General features: G+C 32.4%; 1 protein-coding gene and 1 non-coding gene across 5 annotated transcripts; both read right to left on the bottom strand.

Annotated features, from left to right (window-relative positions):
* Positions 1–3,793: 3,793 nt before the first annotated feature.
* Positions 3,794–17,342, bottom strand: LOC100776704 (histone-lysine N-methyltransferase SUVR5). Of its 4 annotated transcripts, none has more exons than XM_014763859.3 (12): positions 17,148–17,342; positions 13,247–13,765; positions 12,684–12,986; positions 12,442–12,552; positions 10,986–11,096; positions 6,958–9,765; positions 6,513–6,674; positions 5,926–6,042; positions 5,736–5,839; positions 5,517–5,654; positions 5,063–5,150; positions 3,794–4,586 (listed from the first exon to the last, which is right to left on the bottom strand). In XM_014763859.3, exons 2-12 carry the CDS (start codon positions 13,532–13,534, stop codon positions 4,479–4,481), a joined length of 4,338 nt encoding a protein of 1,445 aa, XP_014619345.1. In that variant the 5' UTR covers positions 13,535–13,765; positions 17,148–17,342; the 3' UTR covers positions 3,794–4,478. The 4 variants fall into 4 exon arrangements, with proteins under 4 accessions (XP_014619345.1, XP_014619346.1, XP_040862527.1 ...); XM_014763860.3 differs by lacking the exon at positions 17,148–17,342 and adding an exon at positions 16,855–17,077; XM_041006593.1 differs by lacking the exon at positions 17,148–17,342 and adding an exon at positions 14,728–16,840.
* Positions 17,343–17,664: 322 nt separating this feature from the next.
* MIR1520P (microRNA MIR1520p) lies at positions 17,665–17,803 on the bottom strand. The gene has a single exon (NR_048742.1). It is a non-coding gene; the product is annotated as a microRNA MIR1520p (primary transcript).
* Positions 17,804–25,375: the final 7,572 nt, after the last annotated feature.

Genomic DNA, 25,375 nt, shown 5'->3' with positions numbered 1-25,375 from the left:
TTTATCATAACATTTTATTAATATATATTTTTATTTCAATCATATCATATCATTTATCATGTTTCTCTCTTTTTCTTCTTCTAGATGTCACCTATCATATCACTTATCATACTTCTCTCTTTCTTCTTCTTCTAGATATCAGGTAGCACCTAGATGTCCACCAATGATTTTTTAATACTGAAATCGCAAAAGAATGGTGCACCTAGACCTGAGCCAAATTTATGACAACGTTATTTATTCTTTTATAATAATTTGATAGTCTCAAGTAATTTGCAGGATTTTTATGTTCATAGGATCCAGTGAAAAAAAAGAATAATTTTGTCACCTTATATTGGTACTACTACCTCTTTTTTTTTAGCACTACAACTTTTAAAAAACAGAGAAAAGTGGTTAACTGGCATTCCCTTTTTATTACATTAATATAAATTTATTAAATGAAAACTTAAAAAATCAAGTTAGTATTAGCATTTATATGAATCTATTAGCTTTTATTTTAATTGAATTATGGCAAAGACATATTTTCATTCTCGAAACCCCTGAACTAGAATGCGAGTTTATCCTCAAGCATTATTGACATGCCAAATGCTGCTCCACGGTGAAACATTTCATTGTGAAGATGCTGTTTACTTTTGTTTTGGGGGGAAAAGTGAGCAAATTCACAGCTGTAGCAATTTCCATAGGGAAAAGGCCTGAACACGGAGGGTAGGGTGATATTCAACATTTTCTTTTGTTCTTTTGATATCTTTTACACATAGCTGTGTGTGCCGTGACTTTAGTGCAATCATAGAGCTTTGCAATGATTCCATCTAATTTATATACAAGAGAGGATAGAAAGATAGAAACGTGTTTTCGTCATCAGGATTCAGAAATTCCAATCACATGATAAGTGGCCTCTGCTGGCCTGGAATAGTTGGCTTTTTGGCCCACCCAAGATTCAGTGCTCCCAAAATTTGATGTTACTAATAAACCTTCCGCCATGTGCTCTAAAGTTCTTAGCCCAACTAACACGCCAATTTATTATAGAGATTACAGTTAATTATATCCACCTAAAGTATTATTAGTACCAAAATTTGATGCACTATTTATAGGTTAAGCACAGCTCACTAGCTCATAGGGGATACCATGAATCATATAAATCTTAAATGAGAAATGATACTGACTCTCTCTCACACATCTCTTTCTAATATTCTATTTATCATTAGTTAAAATTTATTAAAAGTTATTATTTTTAATAAATTTTACTTTTTATTTAATGATTCTCTTTTTTAATTTATGTTATAATGAAAAGCAAAACATAACAAAATTAATAATATTCAATTAATTTTATTCAATCACAAAGAAAAACTTTAAAAAAAATGTTAGAGTGACGCTAACATTCCTCAAATTGTAATTAAAAAACATGTAAGTGAATTATGTCCAATAGGGGAGAATCTAGGCCATTCATCAATCATAATAATCTATAAGTTCTCCACCATGAGAAACAATTGGGAAACATGGAGCTAAGGCCTAAAGAGACAAGGTATTGGTTAACTATTTTTTTAGTACATGAACGAATGAAGAGTGACCGACATATTGGTTTGACATTAACATGCACTGTAATGTGGGCCCCAGTCCCTGACCCTGACCGACTTCCTGCATGGATGAGTTCCTTTCCTCTACATATGCTGCGCCTTTGAAAGCAGCACCTCAGGAAGTTAGATTGCATGATGTCCCTTCTTTTTACAAAATAATAATAATAATAATTTAATCAAATAAAATCAGAGAAATAAAACTACGTGATTGACCCCTCTTTTTGTTTTTCTTTGTATAGTACTATTTCATGATGTACATAATGTATCAAGAGAAAATAGGGTGAAGAGTTTTTGTATATTGTGATGTATAATCATCTTGTTAACTTTTATTATAAATAACTTAAAAGTCATTCCTAACATGATTTGTGATTAGTTTGTTTTACACTGCAGTGTATATAAACTCTTGCATGAATTTCAATATCTGTTTTTTTACACATTTTATCTTTATGCATTTTAAGATGTAAATTCAGCAAATGAACTTTGACATCCATGCATGATGAAGAATCTCTGAATATAGATTTCTCTAATAATTTGTACACTACTTGCAATAGTTTAGTCTGCTAGTTACTACTAAACCTAATGGACATGCCATGACATCAGTCACATAGCATATACCTCGAGTTGAAATATAGTACTATATTTTAACTATATATATATATATATATAGAATATATCATCATTATGTTATTTTAATAGCAGTTGAATATTATAATTTATGCTTCAGTCTTGTTCCTTTTACTTGAATGACGATTTGGAAAGCCCTCGCGCAATTGGACCCTTCTTTAGGCTCTCACGGTCAAGGAAAAGATGATGGCAGCATCAACCACATGGTTATTCAGTTTGTGTCCCCACTAACGGCATTCCCATTTTGAACAATAAGTCTCTGTTGGGTTAAGTGACCCTGATACTGTATCAAATTGTATCTGTTTTCCCCTCTTATGGAATTTCCAAGCCAACTTTCTTGGTGTTAGTGATTTTTTTTCTAAGCAGCATGGATTGGTATTTTTGCTATTCACAATATTCACGTGCCTACCATCATTAATCTCACTAACTGCATCATCCCATCCAAACTGAACAGACAGATTGGCATAATTGGTCTATTGGGGTGGGTGAGATATTATTGTATTTTAAAGTTGTACTCGAAGACTTGATATATGGTATAGCAGAATATTGGACACGGAATCTAAGATAAAGTTGTAAGGGAGAAAGCTGGAAGCATATTGGATGTAAATTCCATGATATTACATATAGAAGAACCATGTTCTAAAAACATCCTCTTTTTTGTTCTTAAATCTTGTCACTGTAACCTTTTTCTAGGCAAAAGTGATGTTAATATGTTAGTCATAAGTCATAACTCCAGGTGATTAGCACACAGCATATACATTTAATTTGAATTTCAAATTGAGAGCAAATAAATTCTGAGCTCAACCACTAAAGATATGTTTGGATTTCTTCCATTCAAAGTAAAAGATAACAAGAAAGTCCTTCAGAAGTACATTTAGTACTTAAAATACGTTCAACAGTTATCTAAATTTACAGCGTGGTTAACTTTTCAACTTAAGTTACCATGTATGTGGACTGTAGACCTTAATGTTTTTAAGCCAGCTTTTACTTAAATCAAAACTAAATTTCCTCTTGGTTTAGAATTCAAGTTATTTTTTTGGGCTAGAATAGATAGCAAACTTCCATCCTAGTAATTCTAACTTAGGTTTGTTTATCATGCACACTCCATTCAATATCAAAACATTTATATCTTGAATGCATCATATATCTGTAAACATGCTAACTTTTGAATGAAATAAATGAATGCATTGTTCTTCATTTTCTATTGAATTATATTAATAGAATAATGTTAGCAGCACATTTCATAGGGTTTCAACATGGATGGCACCATCAAATTGCAGACGCGTATAAGTTATGAAAAAAAATAGCTATAGTTTAATAGTTTAATGATGGAAGCTTTACAAATGTAAACTGATACAAAATCAGTATATGAATAACATTAGTATTATAAAAGGATTTGAATTATCTAACTTATAAGGAAATAAATAAATTTCTTTTTTAGCAGGGTATCCACTTTAGATATTCACCATGGGAATTAAGTTCGAATGTTTACATTCGATTGATATTAGGTACATTAGGTGCATTTCCGATTTATTCAGGCAATATTTATAAAAGGTGATTTATTCAGGCATTCATATCATAAAAGGTACTAGTATAAATTAAAACGAGCAAAAGCTGCACTCATCTTTAAATGACACAATTTACAACGATGCTATTTCTATGAATAAGTTACTTAGCAAAGAAAAGGAGGAACGAATAAGTTAAAAAACATAACATATTTACATTCCCGAAACACTGGTGAAGGAAATTGAGAACCATGATCCGGAGAGAAAAAAAATGTGAAAAATCATAACAATAGCCAATCAAGACAGCTTTAACTGCAGATATTTTTTTTGGCTGGACTTCTTGTGGGGATTTCTTTTGTGGGTGGAACTTGGAAAAGGAGTGAGGGATTGCCAAATTATTTTTATGACATCAGGCACTAAAGAGATAAATTGGAGGATAAAGCAAGAGAAAGGAGAACAATTGTGCACAAAGCTGTAAAAACATGCCTACTCTACCAGAGGGGGGTAACGGCATATTGTACATGGCAAACAATCCAAATCACAGTTAAATCCTGTGAATTTACCATACAGTCAAAAAATTACAGCTGACTCCCTTACAAGCTGCCTGCCTCAGGTTGATTGATTTGTTCTCATCTGTTGGAAGACATCAAGGCTAATGGGTATAGAATCCTTCAGAGTTGGGCCTTTCCACATTGGAATCTTTTAATGTTGAGCAGATCATTTGTGTTCCAAATTGACAATCAGAAAATATTGTTGAAACAACAGTCAGATTGAGGTTCTAATAAAGGCGTCCCCTACACTTCAAGGATTCGCAAAGACAAGGAGATCCTTCTCCAGGCATAAGCTCGTACTGATAGTCATACGTTAGCTCTTCACCCAAAGTAATCTGTCAACAAGAAACAAAAAATGTAATCCATGGCATACAAAGAAGCTACTTGAAAGTCTGTCCACTGTTCACAACATAACATGCAGGACTGAATGTTCTTCACAAACAAAGCATGAAACATGGGAGTGTCGTGTGATGCTCATTATATCCATGCATACCATAATACATCCTTCAACCATAATATGGAAAGCAAATTTCTAACAACATATTTGCCAATAGGCAGGCAACCTTTCTATATTTTTGCTTTCTTTGTCAGAGCAAGGCAACAATCTAATAAAGCTGTGACCATCAATATTTTATGATGCACTCTTTTCACATCTCATGTTTCTTTCTCTGGCTTGAGTCTCCTTTCATACAACTCAGTCAGATATATCATACATATAACAAATAAAAAAAAGTTTGCATGTAGAAATTGCCAAGCATCATAAATGTTGGATTATTTTCAAGGAAATAGTCCTATAGAGGAGAGTACTTACATCTCGACTTGCATAAAAACCAATATGTGCACGTTCACAATCCATGCTCTCTACAATAACTTGGTGATTGACAAGATTTGGTGAGCAGCTACAACAACAATAAATTGTTAGAGGAAACCATCATAACATACATTTAGGATGTAAAAATCAGAATGTAGAATAGTTGCTAGTCACAAAAGTTTATGCATTTGTCAGTCCTGGACATTTTGAACAGCTCATTAGTAGCATGGATTCATGGATGGTGGAATAGGCAAAATCCCCCGCCAAAAACTTACTCAGGACATACAATTGCTTTGCAGTAATGCAAGTTTGGTTGAAGAAAATTCATTGGAAGGAAATCATAAAATTTTACCAACTGGAATTTTAAACCAGATAGTGTAGCAAAAAATCGATTAAAGAACCATGTTGCAAGCAACACTAGGCGAAATAGTATGTTAAGGAGCAAAATGCTCACCTATGATTGATGAATCTTGAGACATTTCCAAACTTAGTAGAATCAATTACATATTGAGCTTGTCCTTCAATCAATCTGCCTATATCATTAACACGAGCATCAATGTCGTAGAAATAACTGCAATGTTCTGTACCATATCTGATATTGATATAGACCAAGTCAGTATAAAGGGAAAAATCAATTAATCTAAAAGAAATTACATCTAGAAGAAATGTAAACCTCTTGCGCCTATTGCGTGCCTCTTGCACATCTAAAACTTCACCAATGTATTCACACACAAATGTGCCACGTAGAATAGCTTCACCAGCCCTTACTGCCCATCCCTATAAATCACATCATAAAAGTCAATGTAGCAAGCCTTTTGATTTGAGAACCATTTGAGTTATTTTTTTTAAAAAAAAAGAGTAACCTTTTTCTCTGTTTTAAAGACTTCCAATTTGACTCGTACTCCATTCTGCAATACTCTGTTTGGACAGGATTTATTGCATCTGCACATATGATTACACTCATAGACAAGATAACCTTCCTGCAGTTTTAGGACAATTCCCGGAGTGGAACAAAATGAAAATTTGTAAATAAATAAAAGAAATAGAGAAGGAATAAAAGGCAGAAATCTTCTGCATATGACACTGATTTACGAAGGGAACACAAAGGCAACATCATGCAATAAGCCAATAATGATGTTTAAAAATATCCTATATAAGTAATTCTCCAAAATCAGCACAAGATCCTACATCATGGTATTGCCAACAGAGCTAAGTCAACACATTCAAAGCAGCTATAATAATACTAACCAAAATATTTGCAAATTGCAATGATAAAAATAAGGAACATAAAAAACAGAAACAAACAAGTAAAAGTAAGCTGAAAGAGAAAATTATTCAATATTTTAGCAAGTACTAGATATACCATCACCAAGTAAAGCCTAACAGATCCAAATTTAATTCTTAGCTCAGATTTTGTATAGAACACTTTAATTGATAAAAAAAAAATTACCTCCAAGATTATTCGACCATTCTCATCATATGGGAACCTGCCACGCATTGGTTTCCCAAATATGTCTTTTGCATCATCATAGTCATTGCCAAAAAGGTATACATGATCGCAAGTTTCAGGACAGCAACTAGTGTATGAGCAGGCACATCCCAATTGCAGACTCTGCCAATAAACAGATAGGCTAAAGAATATTAAAAATCAATTAAAAGTAATGGTATATTGTCAACAAATATATATTATACCTACAATTTCAAAAAAGAAAAAAGGTATTATGTAGAAGAGTAACATTTATGAGTGTACCTGAGTACTTAACAGTCTAGACTCTAGATAGTTTTTTCAATACAAGTAAAAGGATTTTACAAGAACTTAGTAGAAATATGATCTATTTTAGATTCTTTATCCCTCTGGTTAGAAAATGATCACAGAACAAGTCACAGTGACCTACCTCTGAATCAAGACTAAGGGATTGATCAAGCATTGGCTTTGTAACATAGGTAATGGTCTCCCAAGGCATAGAAGAGCTTATATTTTGTCCATTACACCCATTCATATGAAGAGAATGCGTAAGTTCTTGATCTACTACACAAATCACTGGAACTGATTCCTTCCCAAAGCTAATGTCATCACACAAGATAACAGCTTTCTGCACTGAACCTAATTTTAAGGTACGCGAATTGATGATGCAGTGAAATTCATCCACCTCCCACTCACCACTTGCAGGATCAGATAAATTCACAGATTTGGGCATTACAGAATTACTAGGAAGCGATGCTAACGGAGAGAGCAAAGCTTGATCCATTGATACATTACAACCTCTAGGACAAATAAACCCCTCCTGGTGCCAATTTACCAAAATACTATGCTCACTGCAAATTTTTGCTGCCTTCAAATAGAGCTTTTCAGGCAAAATTCCATATTTCTCCTCCAGTGAGGCTACAAGACTAACTTTGCAGCAAGCAGAGCGAGCAATTGATAAAATGTCAAGATTGTTGGGCCGAGGTTTCGTTTTTTGAATCTCAGAAAACAAAATCTTTGAAACAGCTGAGCATTGATGTTCTGCCAATCTACCAATATTTGTTGTTTCACTTTCAGTAACATGAGGTGGTATGGTTATTCCTCCCGTGCCAAGTGAGTTTGTTGCCTGAATGCCTCGCTTTAAATTAGCATTAGCCTTATTTCTAAGCCTGTATGATGCTGCTGCCAAACCTTTTTTAAATCTAGGGCGGCTAAGTCTGCCAGATTTTAATCTATATGCATAATAGCGAACTCCCCTCTTTGCAGGGCGACTGCTAGCCAGATTTGGCCCCATATGAGCAGCTTGGTGATGTCGACCTAGGTCAGGTAGTAAATCAAATTTCAACCCACAAAACCTGCAAACAAATTTCCGTAAACCACCTGTATTCTCAGAATTATTCTCCAAGGGGACTGAATTTCCCTGATCATGTTTTACAGGAGAATCTTCGCCAGTAGAGAAAGTTTGCTGGTCAGGAGCTTTTGATGGTTTAAAATCAACAGGGTGAACTGATAAAACATGTTGCCATAATTGATCAGTATTTCCAAAATGACTCCCACAAGGAATGCATTGGAGAAGCATGCATTGTTCAACAAATTGCACATGATGTCTCTCCTGAACATGAGTTTCCAATAGTTTTCTGTTAGTAAACGAATCCAGACAAATGGCACATGCATAGCCTCTAAAGAGCCACTGTGCTTCCTTTTTATGACTGTCCATCCAATGGTTACCAAGTGCTTGGTCATCAGGAAATTCTGCAGAGCATATCTTACATTTGATGGCATTTTCCTCATCACAGTTATCATTAATTGTGGATGGCAAGAGTGGTGGTTCTTCCATGACAGAGGTTATATCCATGTCATCATTGAATCCCCATATTAACTTGATTCTTGCCTTTTCACTGTGAACTAACTTTGTAAAAAACTCTCCTACATTGGAATCTTTAGAGGCTTCAGTCAAAGCCCACTGGAATTGGACATCCTTAGGAACAGGGTTTCTTAATGATAAAATGCTTTTGAATAACCTGTAAAATAGTTCACATGCTTTATGCAGATGTACCTTTTGCTCCCATGAGCTGCAGTCCCTCAAAAGTCCTGTGAACACTTCTTTTGATACTATTCTACTCTTCCCATTTCTTGCACGCTTAAGCCAGCTTGGAAGGTGACTTTCACAGTACAAGCAATACCTTTTAGGACCTTCCATACAAGGATTTTTCTTATCAAAGGGAGGAGAACCTATACAGTGCATTGTCACCATTGCATTATGATCATTTTCAGAATGCATGGGTTTCTCATTAAAGTTGCTTTCTCCATGTACAGAATCAGCACCAATAGATGACACTGGATCCACTTGCAGTGGACTTTCAAGATTTACCAATACCAAGTCTTTGCCAAACATGTCCTCTGAACCAGTATAATTTTCTTTGTGCTTCCTCTTTAGTGTATTCTGGGGTAAATTTGATGTCTGCTCTGTTTCAGCATGTGGTCGGTGTTTCTTACAGAATAAAGAGCCAGGTAGGGCACGATGCTTACATCTAGTACCCAGAACAGTTGTACCTTCACACATTGGAGTATCAACTGGAACAGGCTTTTCAGATTTTGTTGGGCTGCCCAAAAATCGAGAGGACAAATGTACACAACAGTATACATCACCATCATTTGCCCATCTCACACACTGTCTTCCCTTTGCTTCAATATAAGCTATACATTGTCGATTCTTACTACCAGGTTCTACAGAATTTGCAACAGTCAGTTCATTTGTAGGTGTTGATTCCATTTCTTTGGTATGCAAAAAATCAGAATCGGTAGCCTCAACTACAATTTCATTCCATTTATTGGCCAAATTACTAGGTGAAGCAGTTGCCACAGACACCTCCCTAACGCCTTCCTGTTTGCAAGACTCAGCTGCTAATGTGCTCAATGTGTCCTGATTCTTAAAGAAGCCAGGGTCAGCCTCAAGAGCAATAGTTTGGTCCTTGATTTCCACTTGTGAAGCATGTGTATCTGCACGACGAACTTCAAGTTTGGGCCTTTTTCTACAAACCTGAAGGTTTGCTTGGTACAAATCATCAGAACTCTGTTGCCGGGTGTCTTTGCTGCTTGATAAGGAGGGTGGTGTAGAAAACCATCTCATTACATCCTGCTTCCAGGTTTTCCATTCAGAACCTAATGTTGGTTGCATTGGTGCAACTGCATCCCAGAGAGTATTAACCCCATTCCACAAAATAGAATCAAATAATTCCTGAAAAAGAAAAGGAATAAAATCAACCAAACATATTGAGCCAAAAGATTGTGATCATTGTTTGTAACAGGGCATGTGCATTCATTGTTGCATTGCATGTATTCAAAAATTGACATGTGATTTCAATCTAAGCACCTTGAAAGAAGCACCACAATAGCTATGTCATATATTATTACAAAGCACTAAAAATAAATTAGGCTATATCAGCTAAGTACAGTATTTGAAGTTATTAAATGTATCTGACAGAATTAGCCTCTATTGAAATACTCAACACAACAAAATCACTTCATTAATGTTTTCGCATTCCATTTAATGGAGATAACAAGAGGGTAGGATAAAGTTGGAAAAAAATAATTAGTTTGGCTTTCTATATCAACAAATAAAATCAAACATAATTTATTCTGCAAAATGATGGATATTTTGAAACAGTATATTTTATGGAGATTTGCTGAAACCTGGGAGACAAAACATTATGAAAAGTGTATTTTTCTTATTATTTGATTACGTTATTTTTTTATAGGGCGTCAGCCTATTGGGTTCTTTAGGTTGAAGACTTCAATTTTCTTTTCTTTATTTGTTATAACTTATCAGTTAGAAGTTAGATAATTTAGTGTAATATAAACAAAACAAACAGAGGACAATGACCTAGGCATACTCTACAGTAATGAAAAACTTTTTATTTTCAGCAGAAATGAAGCAGAAGGATGGCTCACTAAGTTTGGATTTGGATCCTCTCCTGAAGAGGAATAAATCATGCTAGAGTAAAAAAGACAATTTTTATCAAATAAAATTAGTGGGACCTACAACCAATCACAGTGGATCCTTATTTGATAAAAAATGCCTCATTTTGGTTTATAGCGGCAGTAAAGGGAGGTCAAAATACTACCAAATTCAAAATGTCAACAAAAACAAATAATCATGAAAACCTTTTTTTGGCTATGATCAAAACCTTTTAATGCCAAATTTCTAGATCTATTTCTGTTAACTCCATTATGGGTTATGGACTGGGCAATCAGCTGAGCTTGAATGTCGTTTCATCAAAAGCACTTAATGAAAGAAAGGGAGCAAGATAACACAAGCGAAAAAATCAGAGACATCCTTTAGCTACTCTGCCTACTCAAATTTTAAGCTTTTCATTTTCTATTCTTTTATACTGTTATCATCTTTGTGAGCAAAAATATGCTAGTTGTAATGAATTGGTAGTCAAAATCACATTGTACCTCCTTTAGAAGCTCTACTGATTCAGCGCTATTTGCACTCTGACATCTTTCAGCCCAAGAGGGATAAGAATGCTGTAACCAGTCAGCATTTATATGGTGCTGGAGTATGCTCTGTAAGGCAAAAAAGTGTAAAACTACTTCAGTCACATGGAGAAAGTTATATTAAAAAAATCATGGAAACAACCATTGTTGTATTTATCTAAAGAAAATTATTAATATTAGGACTTAAAAAACTTTATAGCGATAGCATAGCTCCAGTGACATAAATTGCAGAGTCTATGCTAAGCATACTGTAGGTATTAGCATTCAGCTTCACATGTATATTGGTAATTCAGCCATCAATCAAATCTAATATTGATTTACTTGATCAAATTATCAAGTAGATATTCTAAGCCAAGTACATGATATGAAATCTTAAAAGGGAAAAAAGAATGGATATGTGCTTTATTGAAGAGATATCATGCTAAGCTCTCTCTCTCTCTCTCTCTCTCTCTCTCTCTCTCTCTATATATATATATATATATATATATATATATATATATATAGTAAGAAAAGGCCAAGCATATCTAATATAAGAACAGACGCAAAAAATTAAAATGCTCCTTATTTCAGGATAGTATAATGAATTATGAAATGCATAATATATCAAGCAAAGTAGAAAGTAATTCATGACTAGTTGTACGACAAGATAATAAAAGTGCTCTAAGCCTCTTAGACCAATGAAGAATGTCATACAAAGGAGTGGAGGAAAGTGGTCTGATATCCTCTAACATGCCATAACAAGAAACATTACTATCTGAGAAAAATAATCAGAAGCTTGCAAAAACAATATACTTTGAAATTAACAGGATAAGAGGCCTATAATCGTGTAACATTATAAAAAAATTAACAAATAAAGCATTAATCAAAGCAGATATGCTGCACAAAATTCACATGCCAAAGATAAACAAAAGAATGATTAATGCTTAGTTTTCATTCTTTCAATTTCTACCGTATCTCCAAATCGTAAAACAACTTTCAATGCATTGGAACTGTATCAATTAATGTTTTCAGTTCACCATTAATTATTTGTACATAACATTCCAAAACTACAATATTTCCAAGTAGTTTTTTCACTTTTAATTGAATTAAAAATGTATAATAATGGACAAACATTGCAAATCAATCACAAGCATTTCATCATTTGATTGACAATTTTTTGGATATTTCTGACACTCAGTGTATGAACCCAACAGAGAAAAATGGCTACAAGGGGTTCAAACATTATGACAAAACAAATTTTAGCAATTTAAGTTTCCTAGAAAATTTATAATTCCTTACTGTTTTAGCAAAACAATGCCAAGGGTCAGAAAAACATCAACACAGACAACTATATTAAGCAACTGCGATACATTAATAAAACAAGTATTGAGAAATCATAAAGTTAAAGATACTATCATCAGGAATTGAAATTTACATTATGCAGCTTTAGAAGCATTCTTCCAAAATTGGAATAATCATTACAACGAGAAGCCTCCATTGCAAATTCCTTCCAGACCTTCACATCACGTGCAGTTTCTGTCAAAGCCTGTATTTATTGAATAAACTCTAGTTAGAAAGTGAATATATATGTATATGTACGTGTGTGTGTGTGTGTATAGAGAGAGAGAGAAACTGCAAGAAAAGGAGTGTAGAAAAGGAAATAGTGTCACCACATACACTAAAATGAAACTGATCGACCATGTTCAGCATGCCAACGACTAGCTTTTGCATTATAAACCTCCGTGCAACAGTTAAGTCTTTTACCATTTTCAATCCCACCTGATGAGTCTTATATGCAATAGGATGGGGATACTCATTAATTGATCTAACAAGCAGCATGTCCGCCCAAGAATAAATCCTTGTGTGTGGAAAAAATATAACAAAATATTTCTTTCTGTCATGAGTTGGTTTTGCTTTCAAAGTTGATGACGGCCAGTCAGCCCTTGCACATCGGATACCAGCCTGCCACTTCCCTCTCCACTAAAAAGACAAAGAAGTCATAAAGAATAGAAAATTAGCAAAGCTTGCATTTTGATTTTCCATTTTTAACAGAGTGAAAACCTTCCAAGTTTCTAAATGAATAATTTCTCATGATCAGGCATTCCAGATCAGTTAGAGTAGCAAATTCAGAGTTTAATGCATAGACAACATTAATGAAGCTAGGATAGAGTCATGGAGCAACCAAAAATCTCAATGTAGGGAGAATAGCAAACATTCATCATTAAAAGAATTATGGTTACCTTGATCCACAATGCCACAGATTCATCTCCCTCTAGCCACTTGGGTTCGGAACATGACAAGTCTCCTTCCCTACTGTTGTTTGGTGATTCACTTTCAATTGTATCCACAACAGAGACAGAGTTCTCAGATGTCAAGAAAGGTTCATTTACCATGTCTTCTTCAAAATCATGAAAACCACAATATTCATGTTGGTAATCTACTTGACAGTCACAACATGAAGCTCCAATGCATTGACAATCTGAATTAGTTGACAAATCACCTTGTCTTTCTATCTGAGGCCCTTGCATCCTATGTGATGATTCATTCAATCGAGCAGCTACAAAGTTGACTTGTTCACCATTTTCTGGACAATTAGGTTGTTCCAGGTATACAAATGCTGTTCCTGAACTCTGCTGAGGGCAATCAGATTCCCCAGCATATTGAACACCAGAACAAGGAAGCACTTTGATAACACTAATCTAAAATAGAGTTTGGTACATGATACGCAAGCTATGACTGATGACTCTTATCTCACCACCCTGTTAAAGAAAATGTCATTACATGAAAAAGTCAGACAACAAAGTCTTAGCCACAGTAATTTACAAAAGAAGTTCAGAATAAAAAGAGAAACATTGAAACTTCATGGCAAGAGCATGTCAATTTAAAAGAAAAAAGAAAAAGATGGCTCAGTTCACAAAGCTCCTGCCATTTTCAGGATCTAGGAAGGTTAGATGTACAAAACCTTACCCCCACAAAAAACAGACAATGTTTCTACAACTACAATTTAATTCTTACAAGACAGTAACCTTAGTTTCAATCTAGTACGGACTTAATGAATTGGCAGCATTGAAGCAATGAATCTTTGCCATTATAACTATTTCAAGGAAAAGGTTGATTGCTGACTAGAATGTGATTGCTTATTTATTAGATCGATAATTATTAATTTCACCTACTCACAAGCAGTGTTGTTAAATGGCAGCCATGGTGGAATGGCGTAATGGATTTTTTGTCAACCAACATAGGGAATGTATGAAGGGAAGGCCTGCCATGGCGGTGCCATAAAGCGCAATGGCTTCTTTATATGGCAGAATTTTGGCCTTCCGCCATTGATAACACTGCTCGCAGGTATGCCTGGATGTTAATTTCTGTTTTTGATGTCTATTCAGGAGCACATAAGCCAAAATGTCTTACTGTTCTATTGAAGTTCAACTAACCTTGCTACTTCACAGTAGATCAGGGAGACAACCAAGATTACATAGTCAAGAATGCAAGTTTAGAATTGTTAGAATAAGGTGCAGCTCACATATCACACATTAAACGAGTTCATACATCACATTTAGATACATTTAGTTTACATAGGAATTAGAATTTAGGAAGCAGCACCGATTTCCTCTAAATTCAACAAGATTATTAAATCAGTAATTATTAGTTTCACCTATTGACAGATATTTCTATTGGTTAATATTAAAATGCCCTATTTTCCTATCAAAATTCATATAACCTTGCTTCTCCAAAGCAGTCCATACTAGAATCAGGGACCGTGATGACCTTGCCAATAATGCAAATATAAAAATATATTAGATCTGCAATTATCAGTTTAATCTATTGACAAGTGTTTCTACTGGTTAGTTGTTGTTGCTGATGTCTATTCAGGAACACAAATAAAAATGCCTTTGTTTTTTTATTGGAGATCACATAACCTTGCTACCTCATGCTAAAATCAGGGGCCATGGAGACCTTGATAGTTTTGATGGAGAATCAGATTTTGGTAGTACTAAAAGTGCATCAAGGAATTGAATGCCCAGTGGACATGTGTGTGCATGTATGTGTATTCATCACTATCCCTAATTCTAGGGTGGAGTAGCAAGATTATTTGAACTTTGACGGAAATATGAGGCACTTCATTGTGTTTTTGAATAAGCATCAACAACAGAACTTAACCTCTTGGCATATCAGTAAGTATATGAAGTTAATAACCATTGACATATAAATTATTCTCAGACACAGGATGGTGGCAACAGGCAACAGCCTGAAAGTTGATGAAGTTAATAACCATATGACTAAGATTGGAAAGAAACCTCATAGTCATAATATTTTATAATTGTTAATAATTAATTTTTAAAGAAATTCACTGATGTTAAAATATGAGCACAAACTCTTTAAAAGTGAGCTTAATAACCATATGACTAAGATTGGAAAGAAACCTCATAGTCATAATATTTTATAATTGTTAATAATTAATTTTTAAAGAAATTCATTGATGTTAAAATATGAGCACAAACTCTTTAAAAGTGAGCTTAATTAATGCATCTTATTTTGTCCAGGATTTAATTCAATTCCATTTCATTCTAGATTCTTTAAATTTCTTGATGGAGTTTCATGTAACTAGTAGTAAGTACAAAAAAAAAATTATTTGTTCATTAATTACAATAACTTGTTTATGAATTCTTTTTATGACTGTATAAGGCAATGACATTAATGAGTTAATAAAACAAAAATGAACAAGTTCAAATCAGTTAAAGATAAACATATGCAACATGGTTCAAAAATAAGTTTTATCATCATACAAAAATGTGAAAGCAAAGAATTATAATGAGAATCAACAGTATAAACTTTGTATAAATAACATATATGGTCCACTATCCTCCCCGACCCTCCGAGGGTGGCAACTTAACTTTCTGCATTGGCTTATCAAACCCCTGCTTCAATTCAATGTGAACTAACAGAAGAATCTAAATTTTCTTTATTAATGCCCCGAACACAGAAAGCGTTTAATGAATTAGAGGCTTTAATAAGTTAAGCATCATTTGAAGAAAAAAAATCAGAATCTTTTATGAATTTTGAAAAGGCAATAATAGTTCATGCGTGACTCCATAACGAATTCATTTTAAGGAAATTTGAATTAATACACGCAATGCCATAAATGACATGATTCCAAGTAAGTACGCTGAGTTCAGGCAGATTCATGCTATAATAGCATCAGAGACATTAATATTTTTAAATCAAAACTTAAGGAAATAATTAATCTTGAAGCCCAAATTTGAATATCTTTTTCGTAAAATTCGAGTCAAAAAAAGAATCCCCAAAACAAATCCAAGCAAAGAGAAACAGTAAAGATAGTGATTTTGTTATCGCAATTACGAGAATCAAAACAGAAAGCTAGCAATTGAAAATTGCATCATTTTATATCTGGCAACGTTAGTTCATCCCTCCATGCCCAACCCTTAAACCTCCACTCCAAAAAAAAAAAAAAATGTTATTCCACCACTTAGGGTAGGAATCAATGATCTCAGTCCCCAGCAGTGTAAATCCACAACAGCATAAAAACGTTCAGAAAAATCTTAGCAGTTGTCAGATTTCACAGGCACAAAACAGCACAGGCACATCCCGATTAAGGTACTAGATCTTTATCAAATCACATTCACCACCAAAACCCGTAATGACGAAGACCCAATAGTAAAATTAGCCTAAATCCCTGCATTATTGTGGGTATGGTATTAATAAACCCTAACCAAATCCAAAGTCTACAATATGATGAACATGTAACTGCATGTCTCAAGAATGAAAAGGATGTGCAGAATCATACGAGTAAAAATAAAATAAAAAACGGACATCAATCAATTATAACCTCGATACTTAATAGAGGTGCTCCTTAAAACGTTGAACGAAAAGGGGTAAGATCTTCCCTCCTGCCATTACTAGTAAGTCTTTTTTCTGTTACCTATAAAGATTTTTTTTTTTTTAATTTTTGCTATATAATACATAAGGTACAAAAAAAATATCCATATAAGGGATGAGCTAGGTCAGATACAATAACCAATTTGACTGCAAAAAATGTGACATAAAATTGAATAGACATTGGCTAAGGCAAAATTCAGAGAATAAAAAAGAACTAGGAAAGGGGTGGTAGTGGTAATGTACCTTAATAATGGGAGTGGGGGAAGTTTACGCACGAAGGTGAGTATTTTGCTGGGTCTATTTGAGGGGTGGTGGGTGGGTGAGTGAAATTGGTTTGTGGTATTTTTATGTGAAAAAATGTTGTGTCTTCTTTTTCCCTAATCGATGCCTCGCACATACTCACTGGGGCTATTGCTTAGTGATAGATAGATGATATTCATATTGATAATTTTGTATATATTTATACCAAGTGGGGTTCTAGGTTTTAGATATTGGAAGAAAGAGGGGATGGGATCAGGTTCCGTGCCCAAATTACATGACAAGCAAAAAGGATTTTATACAATTTAATTAGACAAAGTGTTGGGTTTGGGTTAAAATTAAATGCCAAAATTTTATTTTTGTCCCCTAGTTTATCTTTATTTTTAGATTTTGTCCTCTAGTAATTTAATTCACGAATTTGGTCCTCCTATTTTGTAAATTGTACAATATTGATTCCTCATACTACAATTAGTCGTTCCGTTAATAAGTGATATTGACTGTTACATGTCACGTTGTTATTGGATGATGACTGTCACATGTTATGTTTTGATTGGTCAATGAAAAAAATTATCTTTCATGAAGTTGACATTCAATCATACTATAAAATGTTACCGTCATCATCCAATAACAACATGACATGTGGCGGTCAACATCACTTGTGTCAATGTTCAATTGTGGTTTGGGGGTCAACATTACATGATTTTACAAAATAAGAGAACCAAATTCGTAATGAATTAAATTACTAGGAGACCAAATTTGAAATTGAAAATAAATTGGAGGACCAAAATTACAATTTTGATAAGGAATGATTTGATGGGGCGAGGGATGGCAAGTTTTTAATTTAAATATATTTTCATATATAATTTTTTAATAATTATTTTTGTTATAATTTTTTAATATAATTATTAATATGAAAATTTATTTATTTAAAAAATGTATTATAATTAATTAATGAAAATTTTATTTTTTGTGAAAAAATAAAAAACCAATTAGTATTATAAAATTTGTTTGTTATTAGTCAAGTAATCCAATCATTAAATATATAATTTTAATTATTTCAAATCTATTATATGTAATTAAGATTACTGATCTTTTTGGTTTTATTATTTATTAATTATTTGAACTTTATTTAATTTTCATTTTAAATTCCAAATGTATTATTTATTCTTCTCTTTATATGTTTTGTTTCCTTTCGCTTTTTACTATTTAATTTTATTATCCTTTTTTTTTCTCTTTAATTTTACACTTTTTCCATTATTTTTTAATATTTTTTTTCCAATTTCACATGTGTGGGAAAGGATGTTATCCTCATGTAACATTTTTCTCTTTTTTCATTTGTCACATGTTATTCCAAAAAGAAAAATATTTTATACATAATCTTTTTATACTGATGTTAAATTGATCTTTTTTGTTTTTTTTTTCAAAAATGGTGAGCATAAAAATGTTATATATATACATTTGTTATATAATATAAAATATTGTTTGATATGTGAATCTTTAATCTATTTTTTAGTTCGGATCAAAAGTATAACGATTAGAAATGAAAAAAAATATCTATTAAAATTTATTATGGATTTAAATAAATAATTTAATGGAGATATGCATTTAAGAAAAGTAAAATAAAACAATTTTTATTCTACTTATGTATTAAATAAATATAGATAAATAATAACTTAAACTTATGGTGTACATAGAATTCAAAATTAATTAAATAACTTAATTATATATACGTTAAGTTCTTCTAATATAATTTTAGTATAAATATAAAAATTGAAAATTATTTATTTTTAGTATAAATATATTTTTTAAAAGTATTTTTTCTAATATAATAATATAGTTCAAATATTTTTGTTTTTAATTTAATTTATTTTTTATTTTAATTTTTAAATATAAATATATATTTAAAATAAAAAAAACATTACAAATTATAATAATATAATAGCTCGTAAATTATAAACCTGAGACGATTAAAAAAAATGGGTTATTACACTAGTTTGATAAATAGATAGATAAAAATAATAGTCATTTGAGAGGTGTGTGGTGGGATTACAAAGATGGGTCCTGACAATAAGGGCTGGGATTGTGAGTTTGAAACCTTTGGCTGAGGGGTTTTTTTTCCGGCTTCTGCATCCAACGCTCGCGGGAGTCAGCAACTGCGTTTTTCTATATTAGACATATATAGAAAGTGTCTATACTCTATAGTCATGACTCTTCACTTGCCAAATTTTTTAATTTTCTTAAGATCTATGGATATTTTTCGTTTTTAGATTTTGATTATTTATGTATGAATTTAGGAAATAATGAATATAATATATTTTAAATTTGTTATGTGTATCCTTGATACTAAAAATAGAGCAAATAATAGGATAAGAAAAAAAAATTGGATGGAAAATGAAGAATAAGTTTGGGCATCATGGGCATCGAAATGCAAACGGTAATTTGCTGAATTTTCCGTGAAAGAAAAATGTCACACCAAAACAATGCACTTTGATTTTGTTTGCAACGACGGCCATCGCAAACCAAACAATGCCATATTGTGACCACTAGATTTAGTATAGTTTTTTGTATGTGACTAGATTTAGATTAGTTGTGGTATGGACCTGTGGGCCAGTATATTAAGATTAGCATTTTTTAAAAAAAAAAACTTATATTACTTGTGGACTTGTACAGTTGTACATCATTTTGCATATATTATTAATATATTAATATTTATATCTATATAAATTATACTTTCAAATATATTAATATGCTATTTAATATTATTAATATAATATTTATAGAAATCTATAAATAAAAAAATTCCTAGTATAATGTGACACAATTTTTTTTATTTAATCAATGTTTTAAAAATTAGATTATAAAAATAATTTAAAAAATAAATATTCAAATATATTTTAATACTAATATGTAGAAATTGATAAAATATATAATAATATTTTATCTCTTCATTCTATTTTTTTATTTTATTTTAAATAAATTATAAGGAATTATTTAAAAAAATCCCTTTATTAAGAAATTATTGTTTTTATAAAAATATTTAAATAAAGTAATTAAAAAACATACGATGTAATTTTAAAATTACTTAAAATTTTCATCTAATAATTTTAAAATTACGTTAATAATTAATTTCATCTGATCATATTTTAATTGTTTTATTTTATAGATATAATATAGTTAGTTTTATTCTATTTACTACCTATAATATAGAGTGACGGAGGAAGAAGACGCAAGATTTGAGAAGCAGAGAAGAAGGAAGTTATAATAAAAGAAAAGATAACTTGGGAATATTAAAAATTATGGAGGTGTTGGAAGTAAAAAATAGAGTACAGGAACCAATGGCCTTGACGGGTCCTAGTATGTTGGCCAGCCAGCTCTTCCTGTGTGCAACTAAGCTGGACACGGTTAAGCCCAACACGCTTCTCCTTCAGCAGAATTACTTAATGCACCTCTATTTTGTTTGGTATACCCAAAAATTCTTTATATTCCCTTCTTATCCTTCTCCTTCCAAGCAGCCTCTCCTCCAAACCTCCATGACCACTGCACCCAACCTCCACCCAATCTCCCAACACCACCATTGCACTCAAACATCTCATTGTAACCACCTAATGCCGCCTCCACACCGCATCATACCCATCATGGTGTCACCACCTAACCACCGTGACCCATGAACCTCCATGCATTGTGCAACACCATTCGAATATTAAGAGGATTGGACAATCCGTAACACAAATTTGTTTGGAATGATTAAACTATACTTTGATACATCAATGTTAATTTTATTTCTGTCTATTTGTTTTTCAACAAATATTGCGAAATAAACCTTCCAAGCAAATTTATGGGAAAAAAATCCTATGAAAAACGTATTCTAATGATTTGGTTAAGACTTATTCATGGAAAGACCGAATTAATCAAATATTTGAGTACACGAAAGAAATTTACTATTACAACTTTACTATATTTTTCTCAAGTGCATATCAAAATCTATTTTAAAATGTTTAACGTTTGTCATTTTTTTATTATTTGAAACCAGGGATTATAGAATGTTTTTATATATAAGAATAAAGTGAACTTAGAAATATCACATATCCTTATTTGGTACATATTTTGAAAAGACACAAGTAATTATTATTTTTTTGATAAAGCATAAGTCAAAATTATTAAATATTCATATGTATCTTACTTCTTATTTTAATTTTCAGTAGTGAAAGGTTAATATTTTACATTGTCATGAGAATAAAAATTACTTTTTACAATAATTATATACCTCTATTCCATTCATTATTTTTATTTATTTTTAATTATTTTTTCTTGAAATGACTTAATGCTAATCAAACATATAAATGAAAATCAAATTAAAGAGTATAACTCAATTGATTGAGTAGTGTGGGAATTGATAATTCATAAAAAAATATTAATGAGAATAATATTCTTAGGCATAGTTTGTACTTTTCTACGTACCATTTTTGTTTTCAAAGTTGGTTCAATGACTGTTGTTTCCCTTATCTTCAGCATATAAGTTAAGAAAAATTACTTTTCACTGTGATTGATTGGGGGTACAAACTTCAAAATCGTGTATTTCTAAGTTTTAGTGATAGACGTACTTAATAATTTTGATGTGAAGGATGGTAACTGTAGAAGTTAAAAACTTCTCTGCACGGATAAATAAATACATTATTATCATAGCTTATACTCATAGGGAAGGTGCATGAATGCATGGTGTCAATGTAAAAACTAAAGTAGTGTGGGTAAGCAAATTAAAGCACCCGGAAATTTTGGAGTGAAGTCTTATGTAAATTAAGAAAAGTAAAGAGGAAAAGGAAAAAGGACATAAAGACAATGAGGTGGTTCCTGGATGATGTTATGCGCCATCTTCAATTCTTCACTAGGATTAGACTAAAGATAAAGCCTGTGAAGGATGTCAGACCCTTTTGTCAAAATCTCCATATGCAAAAGGCCTTTCTGCCAATTTGTTCTTGCTTCACATGTGATTTCATGCCCCCAAATTCATTTGCCTATACCAACTCCATGTTGGAGCAGTTTGTTCATGCACAGGAACGAGTTGGCATGCAGCAAAAGTACAATTAAAGGTTATCATCCACACTAAAGTATATGTTTAAATACTATTAAGTATATAGATGAATTGACTTGACTGCATATATAATTTGTTTCAGTTTAATTGGTATCTTAAATTTAAATCGTGAATATGTAATTACCTTAAATATTAATACAAATAGAATTAAAAGATATTTGTAATTTAAAAAAAGCTTTAATTTGATAAAGTTAAATAAACTATACTGTAAGGAAATATTTGGTCTGAGAGTGATCAACGATGCCTTGATACTTGCTGTTGCTGGCGCTATAAAGAAGAATGTTAAGGAACACCATGAGAACATTAATAAAATATTTTACTGGATTTATTAGATCTCTAAACGCCATCCTGAAACCACTTGTTATCTGGATTCAAAGAATTATTACAAAAGATTGATTTTTTTTGTTTTGTTTTCTAGCGAGTTAGGGGGGGAGGGGGAGAGAGAGAAAGAATATGCCTTTTGATGGATATATATGATTGGCATTCACTAGTTTGTCCAAACCTATTTGGAAAGCTCACTTGTTCTGTCCCACAAATGGGATTCTAGTCTACTAGGCCTCCCCAAGCCCAAAACCAAAACCAGTATGTGTCCATATTAGCCTCTTTTCCACTTTCCCTCTAGGACATACACAAACAGTTATTCACTGTCTCTTTCACCCTTTCCCCATTTTAACTCGAAGCATCCTTATCAGATCAGAACCCCCTCTCCTAGAAGATGCATGATGCATGATGCTGCATTAGCCAAATTTATGACTCGCATTTTGGAACAGCACCTGTGATTTGTTTTGGTCACTTAGTGGTCTCAATAAGTAAACTTTGTTCGACAAGTCACTTTCATTTTATCTATAATTTATTTTCTCCCATAGCAAGTTGAAGCATGCTGTGCCACCACTTGCCAAGTGAAAAGCCTTGCCAAAAACTAAAGACTAAATACAAAATTATCACTCACATAATGAATGATTGAATGACATTGTTCCACTAGCTAGTGCCAGACATGGTACGTACGCTATGTGCTTATGTAACAAGTTCGTATGAAGACCAACTTTAATTCTGTTTTAAATTATGTGTTCAACATTATTTTGGTTCTCATATGAAAACAAACAAACACTACCTAATATAATATAGCTGGCCAACAACGACAAAACATCACAAATAACAAGTACCATTCTACACACTAGCTTAGAAGCCCTCCGAGCTGCTTTTGAATTTACTTGCCTATGAAAAACTTCTAATTTGTCTTCTTTTATTAGTTCTGCTAAAAATTAACCGTCTTCTTATGTTAAAATAAGTATTTGACCGTTTATGCATAAAATACAGCCAAATCATTTGAAGATGTCTCTGTAAAAACAACAATTTTACCATTTAAGCATGTTCACCTAACCTTATCTTGTGTTTATAAACTGGTTTTTTTAAGGAGAATCTCAGTGCTATAGAACTTAGATCCTTGTTATAGGGATGGCATAATTTGTACTTTTGTAATCCTGTTCCTCAATTAAAGAGGTTGCTATATATGTTTTTCGATGATTACATGGATCAAGGAAGCATGTCTGTCAGATTAATTTGAAATTTTACCCATTACTTGATCTAAAACCATATACTACACTACACATTTCTCTTGTTATATTGGTGTTTTCTGGCATTGAAAATCGTCCCTCTGACATGTATACAATTTCTATAATAAGATAAAATAGAAGTTTCATTTGTTTATTTGTTGGGACCTGAAATGAAAATTTCCACTCTGCAGTGAAGCTTATAATATATGATGCGTCCAAAGAAGAACCCCAGCATTTTGTTTTGTTGTTACTCAGTCTATAGGGAGAATAACACCACAAGGATTATGTCAAATTTATCACTTACTTTTATTATATGCAAAAATTAAATTAAAGTTCAAACGTTAATATTCATTTTCCCTAGAAGTAATGCCATCATTGCCATGTGTTTTGACATAATCTCCTTCATCAGGAAAATAGATAACGCTGTTTGGGCAAAACGCTTGTTCTCTAGCCTATCAAAGAAGTTTACTAGTCTTTTTCTGTAGCTTTTGTTGGCTCTGCTTTTCCACCTACCCTCTATGCCAAAAAAACAAGTTAGGTTAAGATAATTTTGTGCACTGAATATCAAAACGGTTAATCACCCTCCTTTCCTCAATTGTCAATATATAAAATATTTTCATTAGATAATAATTAATATAGCATGTGAAGATTTCTTAACAATGATCCTTTGTTTTTTCTTTTATCTTTTCCCAGCTTCAGCTTCTTTTGAGTCTCCTAAGCTCCTTTTTTTCTTCTTTCTTTTTTACCTTTTCTTGCTTCGTCTATATATGTCTAAACAAGTGTGCAGCTAAAAAAGAAACTTTTTTTGTCAATAGGTCTGTATGATTACAATAAGCAAGAAACTTTTCTTTTTGTATTGGTTTTGGAACCAAAAAGGTCAAGCCCCATTAGTATATTATTATATTTTTAGATTCGTTGACAAACGTTAGTCTCTATGATACTGAAGGACAATATGGGTATCTCCCAAGTCATCATCCCTCAAAAAGCCATTTAGACAAAGAGAAACCCCACAATGTAACCTCTATTCCTTTCAAGCATCCAATGTTCTTTATCCCTTACCTTTCATCCCTTTTGAGGTAAATCTTTGCTTTTTCTTTCTTGCAATCCAGTATTTTTGTTACGCTCACTTGTTTTCTCATCATTGATTATAATCTGTAAAACTTGAGTATAGTCTAACCAAGACCGTAGGCCTAAAAACTAGAAAAGTACGAAATAAAAAAAAAGACAATGATTAAGCACTTAAGCAAGAGAAAACAATTATTATACAAAATGTTTGATTCGTGATACACATGGAATTTACATGTTATAGTAATTATAGTAAAATAGTACCGCTCTAAGTATGAAGATTTTAACTAAGGCTTTCTAACACTGTACACAGATTGCTCCAATACACCTAAAAAATAAATAATAGCCATTTTACTTGGATCATAATTTATCTTTTCAACCAAAAATAAACCTCTATCTAATATTAGTGCCAATATTTTTTTGTCTTCATTGTGTTCTATCAAATCAACTGGCTTAATGTCTAAGGTTTAATTAAATGAAGGGTGCAAAATGAGACGAAAGGGTGG

Source organism: Glycine max, chromosome 11 (assembly GCF_000004515.6).
Source record: "Glycine max cultivar Williams 82 chromosome 11, Glycine_max_v4.0, whole genome shotgun sequence".
In the NCBI taxonomy this organism is placed as follows: Eukaryota; Viridiplantae; Streptophyta; class Magnoliopsida; order Fabales; family Fabaceae; genus Glycine; species Glycine max.
Note: the sequence above shows the minus strand (reverse complement) of the source record. Positions and strands in the feature narration are given on the sequence as shown.

Bases quoted from the DNA above. Each gene is read 5' to 3' on its own strand.
- LOC100776704 (XM_014763859.3), bottom strand. From the start codon at position 13,534: ATGCAAGGGCCTCAGATAGAAAGACAAGGTGATTTGTCAACTAATTCA. The intron at 6,675-6,957 runs GTAGGTCACTGT...GTTTATTGGCAG, and splicing joins CCCTTAGTCTTGATTCAGAG to AGTCTGCAATTGGGATGTGC. The intron at 5,151-5,516 runs GTGAGCATTTTG...TTGTTGTTGTAG, and splicing joins TCAAGATTCATCAATCATAG to CTGCTCACCAAATCTTGTCA.